This window comes from Chelonia mydas, chromosome 8 (genome assembly GCF_015237465.2).
Source record: "Chelonia mydas isolate rCheMyd1 chromosome 8, rCheMyd1.pri.v2, whole genome shotgun sequence".
In the NCBI taxonomy this organism is placed as follows: Eukaryota; Metazoa; Chordata; order Testudines; family Cheloniidae; genus Chelonia; species Chelonia mydas.
Window position 1 is genome coordinate 28,751,827 of NC_057854.1, and position 19,866 is coordinate 28,771,692.

At 41.4% G+C, this 19,866-nt stretch overlaps 1 protein-coding gene across 2 annotated transcripts in view; it reads left to right on the plus strand.

Moving 5' to 3' along the window:
• The window catches only part of WWC1 (WW and C2 domain containing 1), a 131,031-nt gene that overhangs the window by 91,997 nt on the left and 19,168 nt on the right, over positions 1-19,866 (plus strand). The window contains exons 10-15 of one of the 2 annotated variants that reach the window (XM_007071451.4): positions 2,224-2,313; positions 5,271-5,803; positions 16,056-16,164; positions 16,771-16,851; positions 17,915-18,001; positions 18,960-19,152. In XM_007071451.4, coding sequence (XP_007071513.2) covers positions 2,224-2,313; positions 5,271-5,803; positions 16,056-16,164; positions 16,771-16,851; positions 17,915-18,001; positions 18,960-19,152 — 1,093 coding nt within the window. The remainder of the gene's footprint in view (positions 1-2,223; positions 2,314-5,270; positions 5,804-16,055; positions 16,165-16,770; positions 16,852-17,914; positions 18,002-18,959; positions 19,153-19,866) is intronic. The other variant, XM_037907894.2, reaches the window with a different exon arrangement.

The following is a 19,866-nucleotide window of genomic DNA, read 5'->3' on the forward strand; positions in this document are numbered from 1 at the left end:
CTTCTTGTCCTATTTTCAGAGGTTAAGGAGAACAATTTTTTACCCTCTTCCTTGTACCAACCTTTTATGTATTTGAAAACTGTAATTATGTCCCCCCTCATCTTCTCTTCTCCAGACTAAATAAACCATTTTTTTTTTCAATCTTCCCTCACAGGTCATGTTTTCTAGACCTTTAATCATTTTTGTTGCTCTTCTCTGGATTTTCCTCCCAATTTGTCCACATCTTTCCTGAAATGTGGTGCCCAGAACTGGACACAGTACTCCAGCTGAGGCCTAACCAGCATGGAGTAGAGCAGAAGAATTACTTCTCACGTCTTGCTTACAACACTCCAGCTAATACATCCCAGAATGATGATTGCTTTTTTTTTTTTTTTTTTTTTTGCAACAGTGTTACACTGTTGACTCATATTTAGCTTGTGGTCCACTCTGACCCCCAGACCCCTTTCCGCCGTACTCCTTCCTAGGCAGTCATTTCCCATTTTGTATGTGTGCAACTGATCGTTCCTTCCTAAGTGAAGTACCTTGCAATTGTCTGTTTTGAATTTCATCCTGTTTACTTCAGACCATTTCTCCAGTTTGTCTGGAACATTTTGAATTTTAATCCTATCCTCCAAAGCACTTGCAACCCCTCCCAGCTTAGTATCATCCTCAAAATTTAAAACTTTCATGTGCCCCAACTGAGCTGGCCTTGGCTATCTGTTTTTTATTGGTGTTATAGTAGTGGTTAGAGGCCCCAAAAGAGAGTCAAATCAGATTGTAGTAGGTGCTGTACAAATATATAGTGAGAGAAGGCCCTGAACCCAGAGACCTTCTAGTCAAAATAGACAATGGACAAAGGATGGGAGAGGAAACTGAGGCCCTGAGGTAAATGACATGCCCAGTAGCTTACAGAAGGTCAGTGATGGTGCCGGGAATAGAACTTAGTGCTCCTGATTGCCTGCCCAGTGCCATATCCAGTGGCCCACTGCCCCTCTCCCCTCCCATTCTTTATGCTTTATTGTGTAAGTAAGTAAAGATTGTTCTTGCTCTCCTGTTGCTCTCTAAGTTGATCTCTTCAGGCTTGATGGCAAGGATTTTCCAGGAGAGAGTTCTTTGGTCTGGAACTTGTTTTTTAAGCGGTCCAACGCATGTTGGCCATTTTCTGGCTGTCTTTTCCCTGACTCCTGGGGATTGTCTACACGGTGAGTAAGTCTGTAGCAAGCCAGGGTGTGCAGCAAACAGGGTCCACATGGCGAGTTGATGCGTGACCACTGGTGCACTGTAGATTCACACTCTCTAGCTTGCCGCACACTAACTGGCTGCGTAGACAAGCCTGGTTTTAGCTAGACTGGATTTAGACTCTTGATGGTACATGAAGCCTCAGGCAGTGTCAGTATACTACCTAACATTCATCTTTGTTTCTATTTACATAAACTAGATACCAGGTACTATGGTGAGGAGTTTCTAGTAAAGCTCCTTCAGTGGGAGGAGAGGTGTAGGAGGGAAGTGCCTGAAAAACCCACTTTTGTCATTAGGTGTGTGTGTGGAGAATCTCCCACTGAAAACCCAATCACAAATATATCATGCCTCATTACCAATTATAGAGGCAGATTCTGGGTCTGCTCCAGCTGCTTAGCACTACTCTGGTGACATTAAACAGCTGAAGGAAAACAATGGAGCTGTGTGCGCTCATTAGAATTTGAATGCGTAGAAATATATTTTATAAATCTGGAAATTACACTGGATCATAAATGTCTTTAGCGATGTGATTTTTTAAACCTATTTTATTTAGAGAAATATTTGATATGAAAAATGTATTCCCTCTCCTTTTTGAAATTGAGTGAAAGGATAATTCACAAACTCACACTTCTGTTACATTGACTGTAAAACTCTAACTGTGTGACTGGCAAAATGCCTCCTGAGTTATCCAAAAGTGACTACCAAATGTCTATGGACTGACCCTAGAAACACAGCCAGGTATATGCTTGCTGCTCTACCCAGAAATAAGCATTAGCAGGACTGGGCCCCAGATTTTAGTTTTCTTTGAAGCTGTTTAAAAAACTAAGCAAACAAAAAAAATGAAAATAGTATAGAACTGTTTCACACGGGGCTGATTACTGTCCTAATTTACTCCTACTTAGTCTCAGCGGAATTGCATAGTAAGGGCACAGTTTACTGCTTGGTCTTCATTTTAATATTAAAATGTCATTTTAACTTATTGTCCATCTTTGCTGTCTTCTCTAGATTGAAGTTGAATAGCAAAAGAAATCAGTTGGTCCACGAACTGGAGGAAACAACACGATTAGTTGTAATGTTACACACCCAGCTGAAAAAGTGAGTTTTTAGTCTTTCAGAGATTTACATATGCTTTAAATGGGCATCACATGACTGTCCTTTCTCCCTTATCATAGTGCTCAAATTTTCTATAATAAGAGTTGAAATAATAAATTGCTTGGATTTGGGTGAGGGATGGGAGTAATAAGGTAATTTATCACAGAAGTTGACATTACTAAGGGTCTAATCTTAGCAAATAAGCATGTATTATTATGCCTGATAATTATGCCACTCACAGCACACGTATCTCTGAAAGTGGACTTCAGATTTATGCTCCTGCTTGTAAATGTGCCTATTGTATTTATGGTATCTTTGAACTTGTTCTAATGAAATATTGTGTACTCCGTTTGTTCAGACAAACGGAAAAGGATAAAGTTGATAGCTTTGGAGACAAGTACACATATATCATCCTCAGAACTCGATACAGAGTTGGCCCATCCATTGGAGAAATAGGGTTTCTATCAACTGGGCAAACTGAGCTGATGTTATTCTTTGCTGTTTTTCCTTTTGGATTCTGCTCTGAGGCCTATCCTCTTTCATTAAGGCAATAGTGAAAAGACTGGAAAGAAATTTTAGTGCAAGATATCTGACTCTTAGAGAGGCCACTTAGAACTATTGAAGATAGGTAGCTATTCCTACATGGTGAAGTAGGCATTATTTCTAGCGCATGGAGCTGCATCATGCATTCATTTCCCAGTTCACCGCGTGGGCTGTGTAACTCATTATTTCCTTACTCTGTGCACCGTACTTTCTGTTCTTAACACACTCACTCAGTGATTAGGGCAAACACACAGTATGAGCAAATGCTTGTGTGCATGTATTTGTATGTGCAATATAATGAAGTTCAGCCAAACTTTCTGTCACAGAGAAAGAATAAGAAGCATCCTTTAAAAATGAACTCAGGGCTGCCCCGGGCGGGGTGGGGAGGAGAGTGGGGCAATTTGCCCCAGGCCCCCGAGCCCCGCAGGGGCCCCCACGAGAGTTTTCGGCGGCACTTCAGCAGCAGGTCCTTTAGTGCTGCCGAACACACCCGGAGTGAAGGACCCACCGCCAAAGACCCGCCACCGCTTCTTCTGCTCCGGGTCTTCGGTGGCGAGGGGTCCTTTCACTCCATGTCTTCGGCGAAGTGCCCCAAAGACCCGGAGCAGAAGGACCCCCATCGCCAGAGACCCCAGGCCCCCTGAATCCTCTGGGCGGCCCTGAATGAAATTACAACTGTTTTATAATAGAGTGTATTTACTAGCTCTCAATAGTCTTACAAACATTACCAAGGTTCATACTCAAATGCTGGTGGCCTCTTTTAAGCCATGCTTCACACAACAGGTGGTTTTCATAAGACTGATGTGATACACATCTGCCAACCTAGCGCAGAAGGCAATCTGTGCTAAAACTCTGCTGAACTCTGCATGTTTTCCTTAAAAGAACAAGCATATGGTGTATCATTTATTTAGCACCACTCCTAGACAGCATTGCAGTTACTTAAGTAATGTTATGCTTATTAATTAACATTTCCCTAGCTTTTTCAGCATTAGGATTTTTTTTTTAGATCATGTTAAAAATAACCCAAGTTTTTAAACAATAGCAAATCTAGATCTGAAGTGAGGGCTAAAGGCTCTAAGACTACTAGTGTTTGCAGTATAGTACTTACTATGCTGAGTAGTTCCATTGACTTAAATGGAACTGCTCAGGGTAGTAAGTATTGTACTTGGTAATTAAGTATTTGTAGGATCATGCACCAAGGAACTCCTCGCTGGTAACATATGTGAGGACTAAGGGGTTATATAGTTCTGTTTTAGTTTGGGAATGGTATTTTATTTTGTTCTTGCTGATATCATAACTGACACAAAAATACAAATTGTTCATCATCTTATTAAAACAAGTCTACAAGTCCAGCGTTCTTACATCAACAAAATCCTCTTACACGCTTTACCCCATTGCATTCTGCTTCTCTTAAATAAAAGTTGTTGTGAATTTCCCACTTATGAAATGAAAGCCAAATAAGGCTAGCTTTAAAACAGTCCTAGTACAGGCTTGCCAATGTATTACTTCCTGATTTATAACATCTCCTATGTCAGTTCTGAGTTTCTACTGAGCAGAAACAATTGTGCTGCATTGTTGGGGTCTTTTTATGTGAACAAGCATCCTCCAAGGACTCAACTAACACTTACTTCACTTGAGATTAATTCTGATTTGAGGCAGATCTCCAGGGGTAAATGGGTAGTCAGAGCTGTGTTTAGTCACTCACTATTGTGGCAGTGGAATAACTGAGGCTGATTCTGCTCGGCAATGCTAATTTTTCACATAGATGAATTTGCAAGTCAGTTCAGAACAGCAGGTTACTGGGCCCATCCCAGACAGTTGCAGGCTGAACTTCACAGCAGGCCGTATTCTGGGTTGAAGTTTGCGGTTAGACAACTGGAAACCCTTCCTGTGACATGAAGAGATTGTCATCTCCTCACTGTGGCATTAACTGATCTCTCCTGTATGGGGCAAAGAACCTGTTCTCATGCTCCCCCTTGAAGGTTAAGAAGAACCAGAGGGCCACCACATAATTGAACAAAGAATGCTGTTACTCTAATCCTTTGATGCATTGAGTTGACGATTGTGTGTGTGTGTTTGTGTGTGTGTAAGAGAGGGCCCATCGGATGATGAGTACAGCTTGTTGAAAAAAGCAAATTATATCACCTGTTTTCACTGAAGTGTCATCAATTCAATTTTGGAAATTTTCAGTCAACTGTACTGATGGGTGACCATTCCTGTATGGATTTTAATTCAAACTTGTCAGGGTGCCTAGGGCTATGGACTGGTGTCTTGTTGTTTAAAAGCTAAAATAGCAACCTGCACCAGCATTTTGGTGAGTGTGATGATGAGTCATGCATAAAAATGTCACGGTGTCTTTCAGAACTCATACGATGTAAAAGTCAAGCTTTCTCTGACATGTTTGTGTTTTTCTGCAGCCTCTCTACCAGCATGCTTTCCCTCTCTTCAGGCAGCAGCCCTGGCTCTCTTGCATCGAGCAGAGGATCTCTTGCCACCTCTAGCCAGGATTCTTCCACCTCAGCCAGTTTTACTGATCTCTACTGTGAGCAGTGGGAACAGTTGGACTCAGACTATCAGAACAAAGTCGACTTCTTACTCTTGGAGGGAGCCGCTGGATTTAGGCCTTCAGGCTATATCACCACTATTCATGAGAACGAGGTGGCAAAAACTCACAAAACAGATGCCACCAGTCGTATCCAGGCTCTGAGATCTTTGTCTGGGACCCCCAAATCAATGACATCCTTATCTCCAAGGTCATCTCTGTCATCTCCCTCTCCGCCCTGCTCCCCACTAGTGATAGACCCTCTCTTAACTGGAGATGCCTTTTTGAGCCACATGGACTTTGAAGATACAGAAATAAATATAAGTCTTTCTGAACTCTCTCTAAACGCTGGAAGTGGCAGCTACAGATTGGAAGAGCCTAGGGCTGGGGACAAACATCTAGGCCAAGGTACAGTAACAGCTCAACATAAAAGTAACTTTAAAATCCTCTTTACAAAAATCTTTTTAGTTGGACAGCAAAGCAATAAGCTAAAATTCAGACATTGCAAACATTGCTCAACAGCCTTTAGTACAAGGACTTCTGGCAGCCTCCATCCAATAATGCATTTGTGACATCTAACTATATACTTTACCCCAGCTGGAGAAGGAGTTGGTGATTTAATTCATATCCAGGAATGAATTCATTTCCTAACCACTTCAGTCCCTAACTAAGCTTAGCAGCATTTGATTTTTATTTATCCTAATGATGATTAACCAATTTAACAAATAAAACATCTTAACAATTTTTGTTTTTACAAATGTGAGAAATTAAAAGGAGGTAGGGTAGGAATTAGAGTTTGGGCAGCACTGGCAGTTGGGCTACACAGGGCTCCCAGCACTGACAGCAATGCCACAGGGCCTTCCTTGCATGGCCAAGAGGCCCAAGTCACCAGGATGCAAGGTGTGGGGGAGGCTGCAGTCCTGGCTCAGCAGTGCAGAGACCTCTGGTCAGGACTGCAAGGAGAAGGACGAGCCCCGGCCGTGGGGTGCTGCTGAACAGTTCCTGCTGGGGGGATGGCTCCCACTCAGCTGGCTGGCAAGTGAGTGAGTGGGGCTATGACAGCAGAACTGCAGAGCCAGCGATACCCAATCTCTGCAGGCACAAGATGTGAGGAAGACTGTAGATCAGATGGGATAGAGAAGAGCCCCCCCGCCAGCTACAGGGGAGGCCACCCCGCTGCTGAATGGCTCCTGCTCAGGGATGGAGCCATTCAGCGGAAGGGTGGCCTCCCCTGTGGCCGGATGTCATCCTCATCCTCCTTGTAGTCCTGGCCAGGGGTCTCTGCTTTGCTCTGCCAAGACCGCAGCCTTCCCGATACCATTCACCTGCAGGGATTGGATATCAGGAGGCCCCGTGGCAGTGCAGGAGTAAATGAGTGGGACTGTGACAGTGGGGCTACAGAGGGGTCTCTGATCTCCTGCATGGTCAGTGGCACCTGATCCGTGCAGACACAAGGCAGGGAGTCTGCACTTGTGCCGATTGTTATGATCCTTTTTTTTGTTGCTGTTTTCAGTGTGTCAGGTGAAATTGACATTTACTGACAAATAATATAATTTGAATGCTGCTAAGCCTGCCAAAAAGTGACTCTGTGTGTGTGCATATACACACACACACCCACAAGTGGGGTGGAGCTAATTTTCAAACTTAAGTGCCTAAATTAGGGTGCCCAGTTCTCCATCAAAGTGCTTAATTTGGCACTTCAGAGCCCAAATACCTATTGTAGGTGCCTACTGCCTAAGCGTAGAATTGAGTGCCTTAACGTGGACTCCCTAAAAGGACACAGTAAAAAGGCTTAAGGGCAGAAATCTGCAAGGTGGTTCTGGAGGTCAGTTACTCAACAATTGAAGAACCAAAAAAATCCCAGGAGGTGCACATTGGGCCTGACTTTGCTCCCAGGCAATTCAGTGGTTAGCCCTTCCATGGATGTCAGCAGAGCAGGGATGGCTATGTTATGTTTTGAGAACTAACTATTTCAAAGGCGAAGTCTCTTAGCAACAATAACTGGTTTGGATAATAAGCATGATAAAAATGAGACACTTAAGAATACTGGATTTTTGTTAAAAGGGTTCAGTACAGGAACAAACACTTTCCTTTGTGAGGCTACTCGCCCGGTGCAAATAGATTAAAAGCATCAGATACCAATTAGCACAATCGATCCACACAGGCAGACAGTAGCACCTGTCAGATTCCAATGGAGGTGGGGCCTATGTGAATGAAATGGTTTTATTTTCTACTTCAGTGGAGAAAAAAAAGTAGAAAGTCAACACTAGTGCTGTAGGGAACTACATAAGCTTGCAAAATGCAGCACTGGCAAATGGGTTTTAAACCCATGTAGCACTTTGTTCTATGGATATGTAAGAAAACAAAAAACTACATGAATGTAGGGGATCTAGTGAAATGTGATTACCATCTGATACCATATAATATCTGAACAGTTGTCATTTTAAGGCTTCATTTCATAATTAAAATTCCCTAAAGTGACATTACCCTCACCCTACATGATAGATACTTTTTCATCTGAGTATGAAACAGTATTTATTCCTGTTAGAACTGGATGGTGATTTGTTTTAACCTTTTTAGCTCTTCACGATTGTCAAGGCTGTTAAATGAAAGCTAAGGTGTTAAGCAGATTAAGTGATTATTTCTGTTATTCAGTCAGCAGACAAAGTAATCCTCGTAAGTAGTTTATTTCAGGGCAATAAGGAGGAGAGATTTCACTCTCTAGGCATTACTCTCACAATTCAACGTAACACTAAAACATTGTGGCTGAGTGTTATGGTCAGTACTTGGCCTCACTGGACAACACGTGCTCACGTTTTTGTAAGCAGAATTAAATTGTATGTCCCTCAGGGATTTTTTTTTTTAACAAAGTCCTTGCTGCTTTGAAATATGCTTCCTTTTCCATCTTAAATGTGTGATGGTTAGAGTCTAGTTATTTATCATTGAGAAGTATCAAACGTGTATATAACAGTGTATATTGGGCCAAACTCTGATGTATATGCAGAGTAATTCCATTGAAGTCAAGGGTGAAACTGAACAGAATCTAGTCCATAGAGAATTATAAAAGAGCCCTATACTCTGCCTTCAGATGTTCGTATGACCCACAGTTGCTTTTCGGAAAGCAGCTGAAATTGCATGTGTGAGAGATTAAGAAAAATCCTACTAAGAACAGAAATCAAATCCATGTTAGTGGTGTGACCAAATTTAATGAACTCAGATTTATGATGACATTTCATTTATATCTTATGCAAATGCATGCAATGGAGCCTGTGCAGTCCTCCGTCAGGGCAGAGCGTGGGCCTGTAATAGGAAAAGATCTATCAGCAGTGGTTATAGCAAGGGACTTTGGCTATGGCTACACTACAGAGCTTACAATGGCAAAAGATGCAGCGCTGCTAGTGCAGATGCTGTAGCTGACTGGAGAGAGCTCTCCTGTCGACTTAATTATTCCGGCCCCTGTGAGCGGAAGTAGTTATGTCAGTGGGAGTAGCTCTCTCACCATCATAGCGCTGTCCATGTTGGTGCTTAGGTCGATGTAACTTACATGGCTCAGAGATGTGGCTTATTCACACCTGTGAGCAATCTCACATATCCATGTAAGCGGTAGTATGTACATAGCCTGAAAACCAGTTGTTTGGTTCAGTTCTTGACTCAGGAGGAGATTCGGTAATTGGTATAAAACGGGGATTTAAAGCTTCTGCTCACTCCTTATCTCACTCTATTCCTTCTAGGAATGGCACATCTTATTGGCAGAATGCTGTCACTCCTATAATTTAGGTGTAAGACCCTGAATAGGATAGAAAATATTTTTTTTCTGAGATTTAGCCCAGATATTATATCAAATTCCATATGGAATTTGGTCAGGACAGTAAGAGAGTAAGATATAGTGATTAGTTAATTTGATTATTATTAATTTGAATCAAGCCCTTAATGGTCTAAAAGGGTTATCTGACAAACACCCAGTTGCACATAATTGGTAACTACTGCCCTAATCTGTGTGGTTTTTGAGGTCTTCAAGTTCCATGTATTATCATGTACAAAGACTTGTAGAAGACACCAATATGTCTCTTTTGCAGAATCACTTCAATGCAGTGTAAGCACAAATTCTTGATGTCTTTCTCTTCATGCATTTGTTAGAGCCTCCCATGTGTTGTTTTCTTTTTCACATGTTTAAATTTCCTAGCTTGAACATAATAGTATTAGATGAAAAAATGTTTGCTACTCTATGTTATCAGATAAATACCATGGCTGTAATATTTTAGTTTTTAAACAGAACTCCTCAGTGAATTCAATTGATGGTATGAGGTGGCCCTTAAAAACACCCTCACAGCAGTAATTCTGTAATTAGAGACCTGATCCTCCAGCAGTTACTAATGTGACTAAGGGTATCACAACTGGGATGTGGGAGGTTAGACTAGTGGTGGGGCAGGAGTCAGACCGAGTCAGGTACCAGGAGGTCAGAGTCTGAGACAGGCAAGAGGGCAGACCGAGCGTCGGACACCAGGAGGCAGACCGGGTCAGGTTACCAGGAGATTGGGGTCAGATGCCAGGTTACAGGCAGCAATTGAATAGCAAAGTCAAGGACAAACCAGGGTCAGAAACCAGAATCTAGGGTCTTTCACAAGCAGGATCTGGAGCAGAGATGGGCAGGCACTCTGTGTTGTTGCTCATACAGCTCCCTTCATGGCTTCCTGGTTTAAATACTGGTACCAGCCAGTCAGTGGCTGTTTGGATCCGCCACCTACATCCTGCTGTGCAATACTTCCTGCCGAGCCCAGCCGCACAGGGTCCTCCCGAGGACACCCAGCCTAAGCCCCCAGTGGTGATGCAGAGGTGCCAGCAGCCCAGAACCCTTATGGTCCCTAGATTCCAACCCTAGAGGTTCTTACAAAGGATTTGCAGGACTGGGACCTAATTCTCTTAACTGTTATTTTCTTTGTTGGGCCTGTCCTGTAGTAGGTGACTTCTGGGTACTCTTCTGGCTCTGTCAATCTGTTTCTTCACTTCAGCAGGTGGGTACTGTAGTTGTAAGAACACTTGATAGAGATCTTGTAGGTGTTTGTCTCTGTCTGAGGGGTTGGAGCAAATGCGGCGTTCCAGTCAAAAACTGGACCCCTGGCAACTCTACCCACCTGCTGCTTTTAGAGCTTTTCTAGCCTATTCAGGATGCCTATGGTATGTTAGCTCTGATAGCTTCTGTTATGTCTGTTTTCCATAGCACCCTATCCCAAATATCTAAGCACTGTGGCTGTAGTATCTAAATACTTGGTTTTCTACTATTTGTTTATGGTAGCACCCTCATTGTACTAGGTGTTTCCCTGACAGAGCATGATCCTTGTCCTGAAGATTGTGAAGGTTTTTACTAGGGCTGTCAAGCAATTAAAAAAAATAATAGAAGTTAATCGCGCAATTAATCATGCTGTTAAACAATAAAAGAATACCATTTATTTAAATATTTTTGATGTTTTCTACATTTTCAAAAATATTTATTTCAATTACAACACAGAATACAAAGTGTACGGTGCTCACTTTGTATTTATTTTTTATTACAAATATTTGCACTGTAAAAAGCAAAAGAAATAGTTTTTTTCAATTCACCTAATACAAGTACTGTAGTGCAATCTCTTTATCATGAAAAGAAAAGGAGTACTTGTGGCACCTTAGAGACTAACAAATTTATTTGAGCATAAGCTTTCATGAGCTACAGCTCACTTCATCGAATGCATCCGATGAAGTGAGCTGTAGCTCACGAAAGCTTATGCTCAAATAAATTTGTTAGTCTCTAAGGTGCCACAAGTACTCCTTTTCTTTTTGTGAATACAGACTAACACGGCTGCTACTCTGAAATTTATCATGAAAGTTGAACTTACAAATATAGACTTATGTACAAAAAATAACTGCATTCAAAAATAAAACATTGTAAAACTTTAGAGTCTACAAGTCCACTCAGTCCTACTTCAGTCAATCGCTCAGACAAATAAGTTTGGTTACAGTTTGCAGGAGATAATGCTACCCGCCTCTTGTTTACAATGTCACCTGAAAGTGAGAACAGGCGTTCACATGGCACTGTTGTAGCCGGCGTTGCAAGATGTTTCCGTGCCAGATGTGCTAAAGATTCTTATGTCCCTTCATGATTCAACCACCATTCCAGAGGACATGCGTCCATGCTGATGATGGGTTCTTCTTAATAATGATCCAAAGCAGAGTGGACCAATGCACGTTCATTTTCATCATATGAGTCAGATGCCACCAGCAGAAGGTTGATTTTCTTTTTTGGTGGTTCAGGTTCTGTAGTTTCCACATCTGAGTGTTGCTCTTTTAAGACTTCTGAAAGCATGCTCCACACCTCTTGCCTCTCAGATTTTGGAAGGTACTTCTGATTCTTAAACCTTGGGTCGAGTGCTGTAGCTATTTTTAGAAATCTCACATTGGTACCTTTGTGTTTTGTCAAATCGGCTGTGAAAGTGTTCTTAAAACGAACATGTGCTGGGTCATGATCCGAGACTGCTAGAACATGAAATATTTATGGCAGAATGCAGGTAAAACAGAGCAGCAGGCATACAATTCTCCTCCAAGGAGTTCAGACACAAATTTAATTAACGCATTATTTTTTTAATGAGCATCATCAGCATGGAAGCATGTCCTCTGGAATGGTGGCCGGAGCATGAAGGGGCATACGAATGTTTAGCATATCTGGCACGTAAATACCTTGCTATGCCAGCTACAAAAGTGCCATGTGAACGCCTATTCTCACTTTCAGGTGACATTGTAAATAAGAAGTAGGCAACATTATCTCCTGTAAATGTAAACAAACTTGTTTCTCTTACCAGTTGGCTGAACAAGAAGTAGGACTGAGTGGACATGTAGGCTCTAAAATTTTCCATTGTTTTGTTTTTGAGTGTGGTTATATAACAAAAAAAAATCTACATTTGTAAGTTACATTTTCACAATAAAGAGATTGCACTACAGTACTTGTATGAAGTGAATTGAAAAATACTATTTCTTTTATCATTTTTACAGTGCAAATATTTGTAATAAAAAATAATAATATAATCTGAGCACTGTAGACTTTTACTCTGGGGGAATTCTGTGCAACTGCACATGCAAAGAATTTATGTCCCCTGCATATTTCTTTGCTTCCCCACAGAAAAATGACTTTCTGATGGGGGAAGCAAAGGGAAGCCACAAGAGCGGTCGTACAACCCTCCCTAGCAGTATGTTTTGGGTGCCCAAGGCAGCCGGCAGAGAAATAAATTACTGTGGGGCAGGGCGTGGGACTGGGAAAGTCCAGTATGATGCCTCCTACCGTGTGCTGGGCTCAGCTACTAGTCCTGACTGGGCTGGGCTGGGCTGGGCTGGGGACAACAGGACTTCCTCTTCCCCTGCATGGTATCCGGGACTGTGTCAGACCCACCTCCAGATTTCTCCCCCTTCTGTAGGAAGCTCTGCAAACTCCCTCCTCACCCCCCCATCCCCCCACTCCCTGCACCCATTGCTTCTCAGCTGCGGGGGAGGGATCACTGTACGGGGAGCTGCTCCCCCATCCACCTAACTCCCATGCATCCAGACTCCCCCACACCCAGACCCCCCCCCCACAAGCCCCACTCCCCCTGCACCTGGACCACACCAACAACCCACCCGGATCCCCACCCTACCGAGCCCCAACCACCTGCACCTGGATCTCCGACCCACTGAACCCACCTCCCCCAGTATCTGGACCCCCCACTGATCTCCCCACACTCAGACCCACCCTGCTGAGCTCTAACCACCTTCACCTGGACTCCTCTGCAGAGTCCCATTACCATTGCACCCAGAATCCCCTAACAAGCCCCTGTGCATCCAGATCCCCCACTCAGCTGCCCGCTTCCAGATTGCCCCACACAGAATCCTCTCAACACACAACTGGATCCCCCCACACTAAGCTCCTCCACACTTGGATCCTGCCTTGCTGAGCCTGCCATCCACGCTTGGTGCACCTGGCATGGAGGGGCAGGGCCCTGGGGTGTTTTCAGGGCAGGCCTTGTCCTTGCACTGTGTCAGAGTTGGGTGCAGCCTCACGGCTCAGTCCATGTCCCAGGGCGTAGCTTCACAGTGATCTCCCACCTCTGTGCAGCCAGTGGCCTGTGCTCCCCAATGCCATGCTGGAGCCTCCACATTTATTTGACAAATAAAATTTGCAGAATTTTAAAATACTGTACACAAATTTTTGGATTTTGGTGCAGAATTTTAATTTTTTGGCGCAGAATGCCCTCAGGAGTAACACTTTGTATTCTGTGTTGTAATAGAAATCAATATATTTGAAAATGTGGAAAAACATCCAAAAATATTTAATAAATTTCAATTGGTATTCTATTGTTTAACAATGCGATTAATCACCATTACTTTTTTTAATCACCATTAATTTTTTTCCCCGTTAATCGCGAGTTAACTGCGATTAATCGACAGCCCTAGTTTTTACCCTTATCTTCTGCGTAAGTCAGTGGTGGTTTGGAATGGTTTGTTTTCCTTCCCTATATTTCAACCCCATTTTTCTGGATTACCTTTTTTAACTTCCAGTTTAGAAGTTTTTCTCTTTTAGAAGCACAAAAGGAAAGATTCCTTGTGGGCACCAGGAGCAGGCATGCAGCTCTTGTAATAATGGCTGAGTCTGGCTTGTCTCCATTCAGGGAAATGTGAACTGGCAACACGGGGGTGTATTGCCTGCCACCTGAATGAACTTGACACCCAGAATGTGTAAGTGGGAGAAAGCAAAAACAAAATAAAATTTTAATAGAACTAAGCAGTCTCCCTTAATCTCAGAGAAGGATGTGAGTTGGTGGTGGGGCGGGGAACAGGAAGAAGGCTGGAAAGGAATAGTAATTGAACTAGTAAGGGAAAGGATGCTATCTGTCCATTGTAGCAGTATCCTGAAGAGTGATTCTGAATAGAAGGACGTCATTTTTCTGGGCCACAAATTACTCAGCTGAAGTGATCAAAAACCAGACGCTTTCTGGTTGAAGTGTTTAAATGGCATTGGTAATTGAAAAGGGACAAAGAGCTCTAGTATGTGAGGACTAACTTGCCTAGGAAAAGAATGAATATATATATGTATATGTGAATATATATGTGTGCAAAATATGACTTCTAGCTTTGTATTTTGTGGGGCAGTGTGTAAGTCTCAACTGACTGGCTATAAAACAAGCTACCAGGGAAGTTTAACGTTCATATTAAAGGCTGGGGAGTAAAGGCTATGCCACAGTAATAAGGAAAGAAACAGAGATTAATCATGCCACCCCTTATATCTGAGCCATGAATATAAAGCTTACTTTGATACCTACAGTAGTCCCATGGATTTCAATGGGAATACAGCAGGAATAAGTCCGCTAAGACAGCACAAGAAAAAATAAATTGGTTTGTGAATGTCATTTTTAGCCCTGTATTCATCATCTGCCTTATTTAATGACTGATCTACTACACCATGAATGGTTGCTAGCCTGTTTTTACGTTCTAAGGAGAAAGCTTAGATTACTTCTCTCACTGACAGTACTGTACAGGGATGCAAGGGAAAATATTTCCCAGCAGCATCTTATAAAAATAACTTTGATACTAGTTCACACTGTCTCCTCTGAGCTGAATCTTTGCAAAATTAATCAGCAATTATAGGAGTTGCCTGTAGTGCCATCTGCAGTTAACTGTAAAATAGTTTCTTTTATAAGCCCCTGCTTTCATCTGTAGTATTCACCTTTGGGACTGAAATTTTCAAGATTTGTCCCTATCTGACAGTAACTTTTTTGTGTGTGTGCAAAAGTTTGAACAAAAATCTTTCAACAGTTTGAGTTAGAGGAGCGTAAGGAAATAGATTTGTTTTATGATCTATTCTACAATAGGGAAAAGTCAAACTACAAACTACACTCTTTAAACAGGACTACAGCCAAAATGGCTAGTGTCAAACATAGATATAATCCTTAATGGAGTACATGCTTTGCTAGGTTTGAGGAATTGGGAGCTGTTAAAAAAAACACACTGCTTTTACATCTGACTTTTGGATGGTGATCCTGGAATCCCCAGTGTGACATCTTTGCACTGTCACCCTGCCAAGGCTGCTGCTCTCAAGGTAACACTGGTACAATGGGCACGCAGAAGATTTTCTGAAACCTAAACAGCAAAACCTTTCCCCTTCTCTTCCAAAAATAGCCCTGAGTACAGTTTGGATAGCTAAAGTTAAGAGAGAGATCTAAATTCGATGTACAGCTATAGCAGATAAAATTCATATCCTACCACTTACCTCAACCATTCTTTCTAGGTTCTATATTTTTCGCTATAGGTTTTGGTGGCTTGAATTGAGGCAAACCCTTCAGGCTATGTGGAAAGGCTAATCCTGCTGCTGTCTATGCAGTGTCTGCTGTGAGCTCATACACCCATGGATGGAAATAAAGATACTGCTCTTCCTTCTGCTGTCTTAGGTTAAAGAGAAGCTTTTCAGTCACCATGGCTGTCAGTCTGGCCCTGTCCACCAGGACTAATTTCACACCAGCTAAAGAGTAGTTCCATTCAGAGTCAGAAGCCTATTATCACTTGACACATGAGTGAAAGAAAAACACTTGCCTTGAAAGCTACAGTTGCTGATGCACCCAGCTTTTTCATTAACACCTTTGTTTTTCCTCCCTTCATTTTATCACAGGTGTAAATTCAGCTGGAGGGGCCACACTGAAGGTGGCATGTGTGTCAGCTGCAGTGTCAGATGAATCTGTTGCTGGAGACAGCGGGGTGTATGAGGCAGCTGTACAAAGGTATACTCCAGATTTGTTTAGTAAGAAGCTCATGATTTAGATATCAAGCCAACATTACCAGACGTGATTGTAATCCTTTTTGCAATTTGGTTAAGATATAGACTCTTGGATTTTACCCAATATCTGTAGACATGAGAGTTAGGGCAGGCAGCACTGCCTGTTAAGGTTGCCTGATACTTTCCATCATATAAACAACTAAAAAGAGGGCCATAATTTTGCCAAACATAACTGTTTGGGCTGAAATATTTCATACCAGGTGTCTGCCTCAGGCTGAATTTCTCTGGAAAACTTCAGCCAAAAAGGTTCAGCCACTTCAGAGAATGAGGCCACGTGGCATTTCCAATATAGCTTTCACTCCTTGAGTTTGTGTTGCCTCCTGTCTCACATTTTTGCTGGCAGCAGAGGGGAGGCATGTAACTCACTGTAAATATGTTTCTCTGATATGCACACTTAAAGAAATAATAAGAGAAAGCAAAACCCCTTAACAGACCCATATGCCCAGTTCCCTCCAAAATTTGTGCGGAGAGGAGAAAAGGCTGTGCCTCCTAAATTAACTGTGTCTTATTGAAATTCCACAGGCCCTTAATTGTCCTTGATTTCTTTCAGACTCTGTGTGTCAGAAATGATAATGTTTGACAGTGATCATACAGAAGCAGCTGGGACTGCCAAAGTGCAAATTGCTATGAAGTAAGCTGGGTGGCTTCTGTTGTTTTTGAGACTCTGATCTTAATAGTTCTTGATATATCTTGTTCTCATAAGACTTGCATGCTCTCTACAGCCTTCTCTTTCCAATATCTTTTTTTTTATGTTATTGGACTAATCTTGCTTAATGTACACTATAAAGTGTGATTATCACCTTATTATCTGGACACTCTGGGCCTGGTTTTGCTCTCACTCACATCAGTGGAAATCTATTGGTGTTACGTTCACCAGGGTAAATCAGCAATGAGAGAATTGGGACCTTTTGTTTGTGGCCTCAGTAGACTAGATGCATCATGGAAAAAACAGGATTTGGTCTCTGGAAATCATCTTGCTGGGTTTCTCCATCCCCTACTGACCAACTAATAGGGTGGCTATTAGTAACCCTAATCATAAATGGTAGGCTAAATTGGCTGTCCCATCTGAATGATAAGAGCAGCAAGAGGGGTTGGCAACATGATGGGCCAGATATGGAGGGCCTTACTCAAATGACTGGGGGAACCACACCAGAAACAGCTCTGAAAAAATAACGAGCACAAGACCACTTGATTTTATTTTGTTACTGATGTTATGGATTGTTTACTCCTAACTTCTTCAGCATAAAAATGCCTGAGCCACTGGGCATTCTTAAATGTAATTAATTTTTCTTTTAGTATGCTATTTTTATCTAAATATGATTCTATATATTAAAATCTTATTTGGAATTCAGCTATTTACCTGAATAACAGGTAAAAATACTCTAATGCCTTGGTTCAAATTTATAGTACACCTTATCTGAATGACTTAAACCACTATATGTCCACTGGTTGTTATACAAAAATGTTATACATAACTAGAATGTGATTGATTGAATTATACATAACGAGCTATCGGAAAATAATTTTTAGACTCCCTTGGTGTAGTTCTCTTGTCAGATTTCAAATATCTTAGTGCAGCAAATGTCAAGCCAGCAAATCTGAAGGTGTCTTGAAAACAGAACAGTCTTTCATTGTGTCTAAGGCAGTTTTGTTGTTGCTAATGTGTCTTCTCACATTTTTTCCAATTAATTCAGGTATGATGACAAAAATAAACAATTTGCAATATTAGTCATGCAGCTGAATAACGTTCCTGCTCTAATGTTACAGCAAGATCAGAAAGTGTAAGTAGATTAAATAAACATAGTAGAAATGGTTGTAATAGACTTCATCCGGGATCTCACACATCTTAGTTTATTTTTCATTTTATATAATGCATGTAGCCCTCTAAGCACATCCCATTTTTTATCCCACATTTGCCATCAGTTGTGAGCTCATACATCCACATATGGAAATGAAGATGAACTTCCTGCAATAATCTTTAGATTCATTTATTTCCTTTGCTAGGAAAAACTTATATGGAATTTAACATTTAACAGGCAAGATTGTCAGCTGTGGCTCATTGCTCAGTGCAGCTGAGCAGAGGGTGTGCAGAGTTCAGATACATGGACTTTCATGGTTTGCCAGTCCCATTCAAACGAAAAATTAAGCATTAACTCAGTAGATCACATTCACTGCTGCCAACAAAATAAATGGAAGATGTTGCTTTCACATCAAAAGTGCTATGAATGTCATGTATGTTTAGCCAGCAGCTATTTGGCAGTGTTTCCAGCCCTTGCAGTCCCACATTTTTGGTGAAGATTTTTTTTCCCATTTGCAACTAATGTTTTGAGTATCGTAAGTACAGCATTACAAAAATCCAACACTTCAGAAGTTCTCTCCAGGGCATTTAAGCTTCCTAGTTTTGTCCATCTTAATTCCCTCTCTTAATGTTTTTTTTTCCTCATCTAAATGTCAGTGACTAGTCAGTGACTTTAAGAAGACTCTAGATCCTGTTTTTAGGTACATAACTCCACTTGTCCTAAAATTATAATACATTTCATATTTGTTTTTAAAAATTTATGTGCCCTAAAAAGTACTCACTGTTATAGTTGAGATTAGTATTGCAAAGAGGAAAGTCTGACTATGATAGATGCTCTCACAATGAATTGGGTAAATAATAGTGTTTTGTGATTTATGGTAATCTCATAACAGATGCTTACAGCAAGTTAATATGGCACTAATTAAAATATTTTTCAATAGGAACATTCGTGTGGCTGTTCTTCCTTGCTCTGAAAGCACAAGTTGTTTGTTCCGCACAAGACCCATGGAAGCTTCAGACAGTCTTGTATACAATGAAATATTTTGGGTTTCAATCTCTTACCCTGCTTTACACCAGAAGACTTTAAGAGTTGATGTTTGCACTGTGGATAAGTCTCACCTTGAGGAGTGCCTGGTTAGCATTCATTTCTGTGTGAATCTTTTCTTCCATCTCTTCTGCTTAATTTGACAAATACCTAGTGTTCTCAAAACTTAGATTTGGCCAGTTATGCAAGCTTCCCTTACTGTCCTTAGCTGTAGGACCCATCCCTGTAGAGATGGACTTTCAGTATATCGGAGAATCCCAGTTATGCCAATATGTACAGTGGCTTAAGGTCTGCATTAGAAACCCAATTCCTCAAACCACTTGACTCCTCTTCCCTTGTGACTTAAGGGTGTGAACCACAATTTGCACCCACCCTTTAGGGAAATGTTCTGTAGAATGTAATAGAGAATGATCTCCTTTGTAGAGGATTTTTTAAAAAAAATCTGTAGAATTCTATAATGGAGGCAGTTTTATTACATTCTTAAGGATTTTTACAAAATCCTTTTAGAAATGTGATCATTCTCTCAAATTCAGTAGAAGAGTGTAAATTGTAAAGAACCCTATAATTCCATAGAACTCTGTTGGTATGAGTTCAGTTATCCTTTTTAATGGTCAGTATTCCCTTAGTAAGGGAGTTGATTTTAATGAAACTGCTTCTGGAGTAAGATACTTTACTTAATATGAGTAAGGCTTATAGACCTGGGGCCTAAGTAATTACAAAGCAACAAAAAGTTAATTCTGTTTGTACGTTTCTGGAGTCTTTCATGTCTCCCTTAGTAAATGCTATTGTCTACATACATTTTG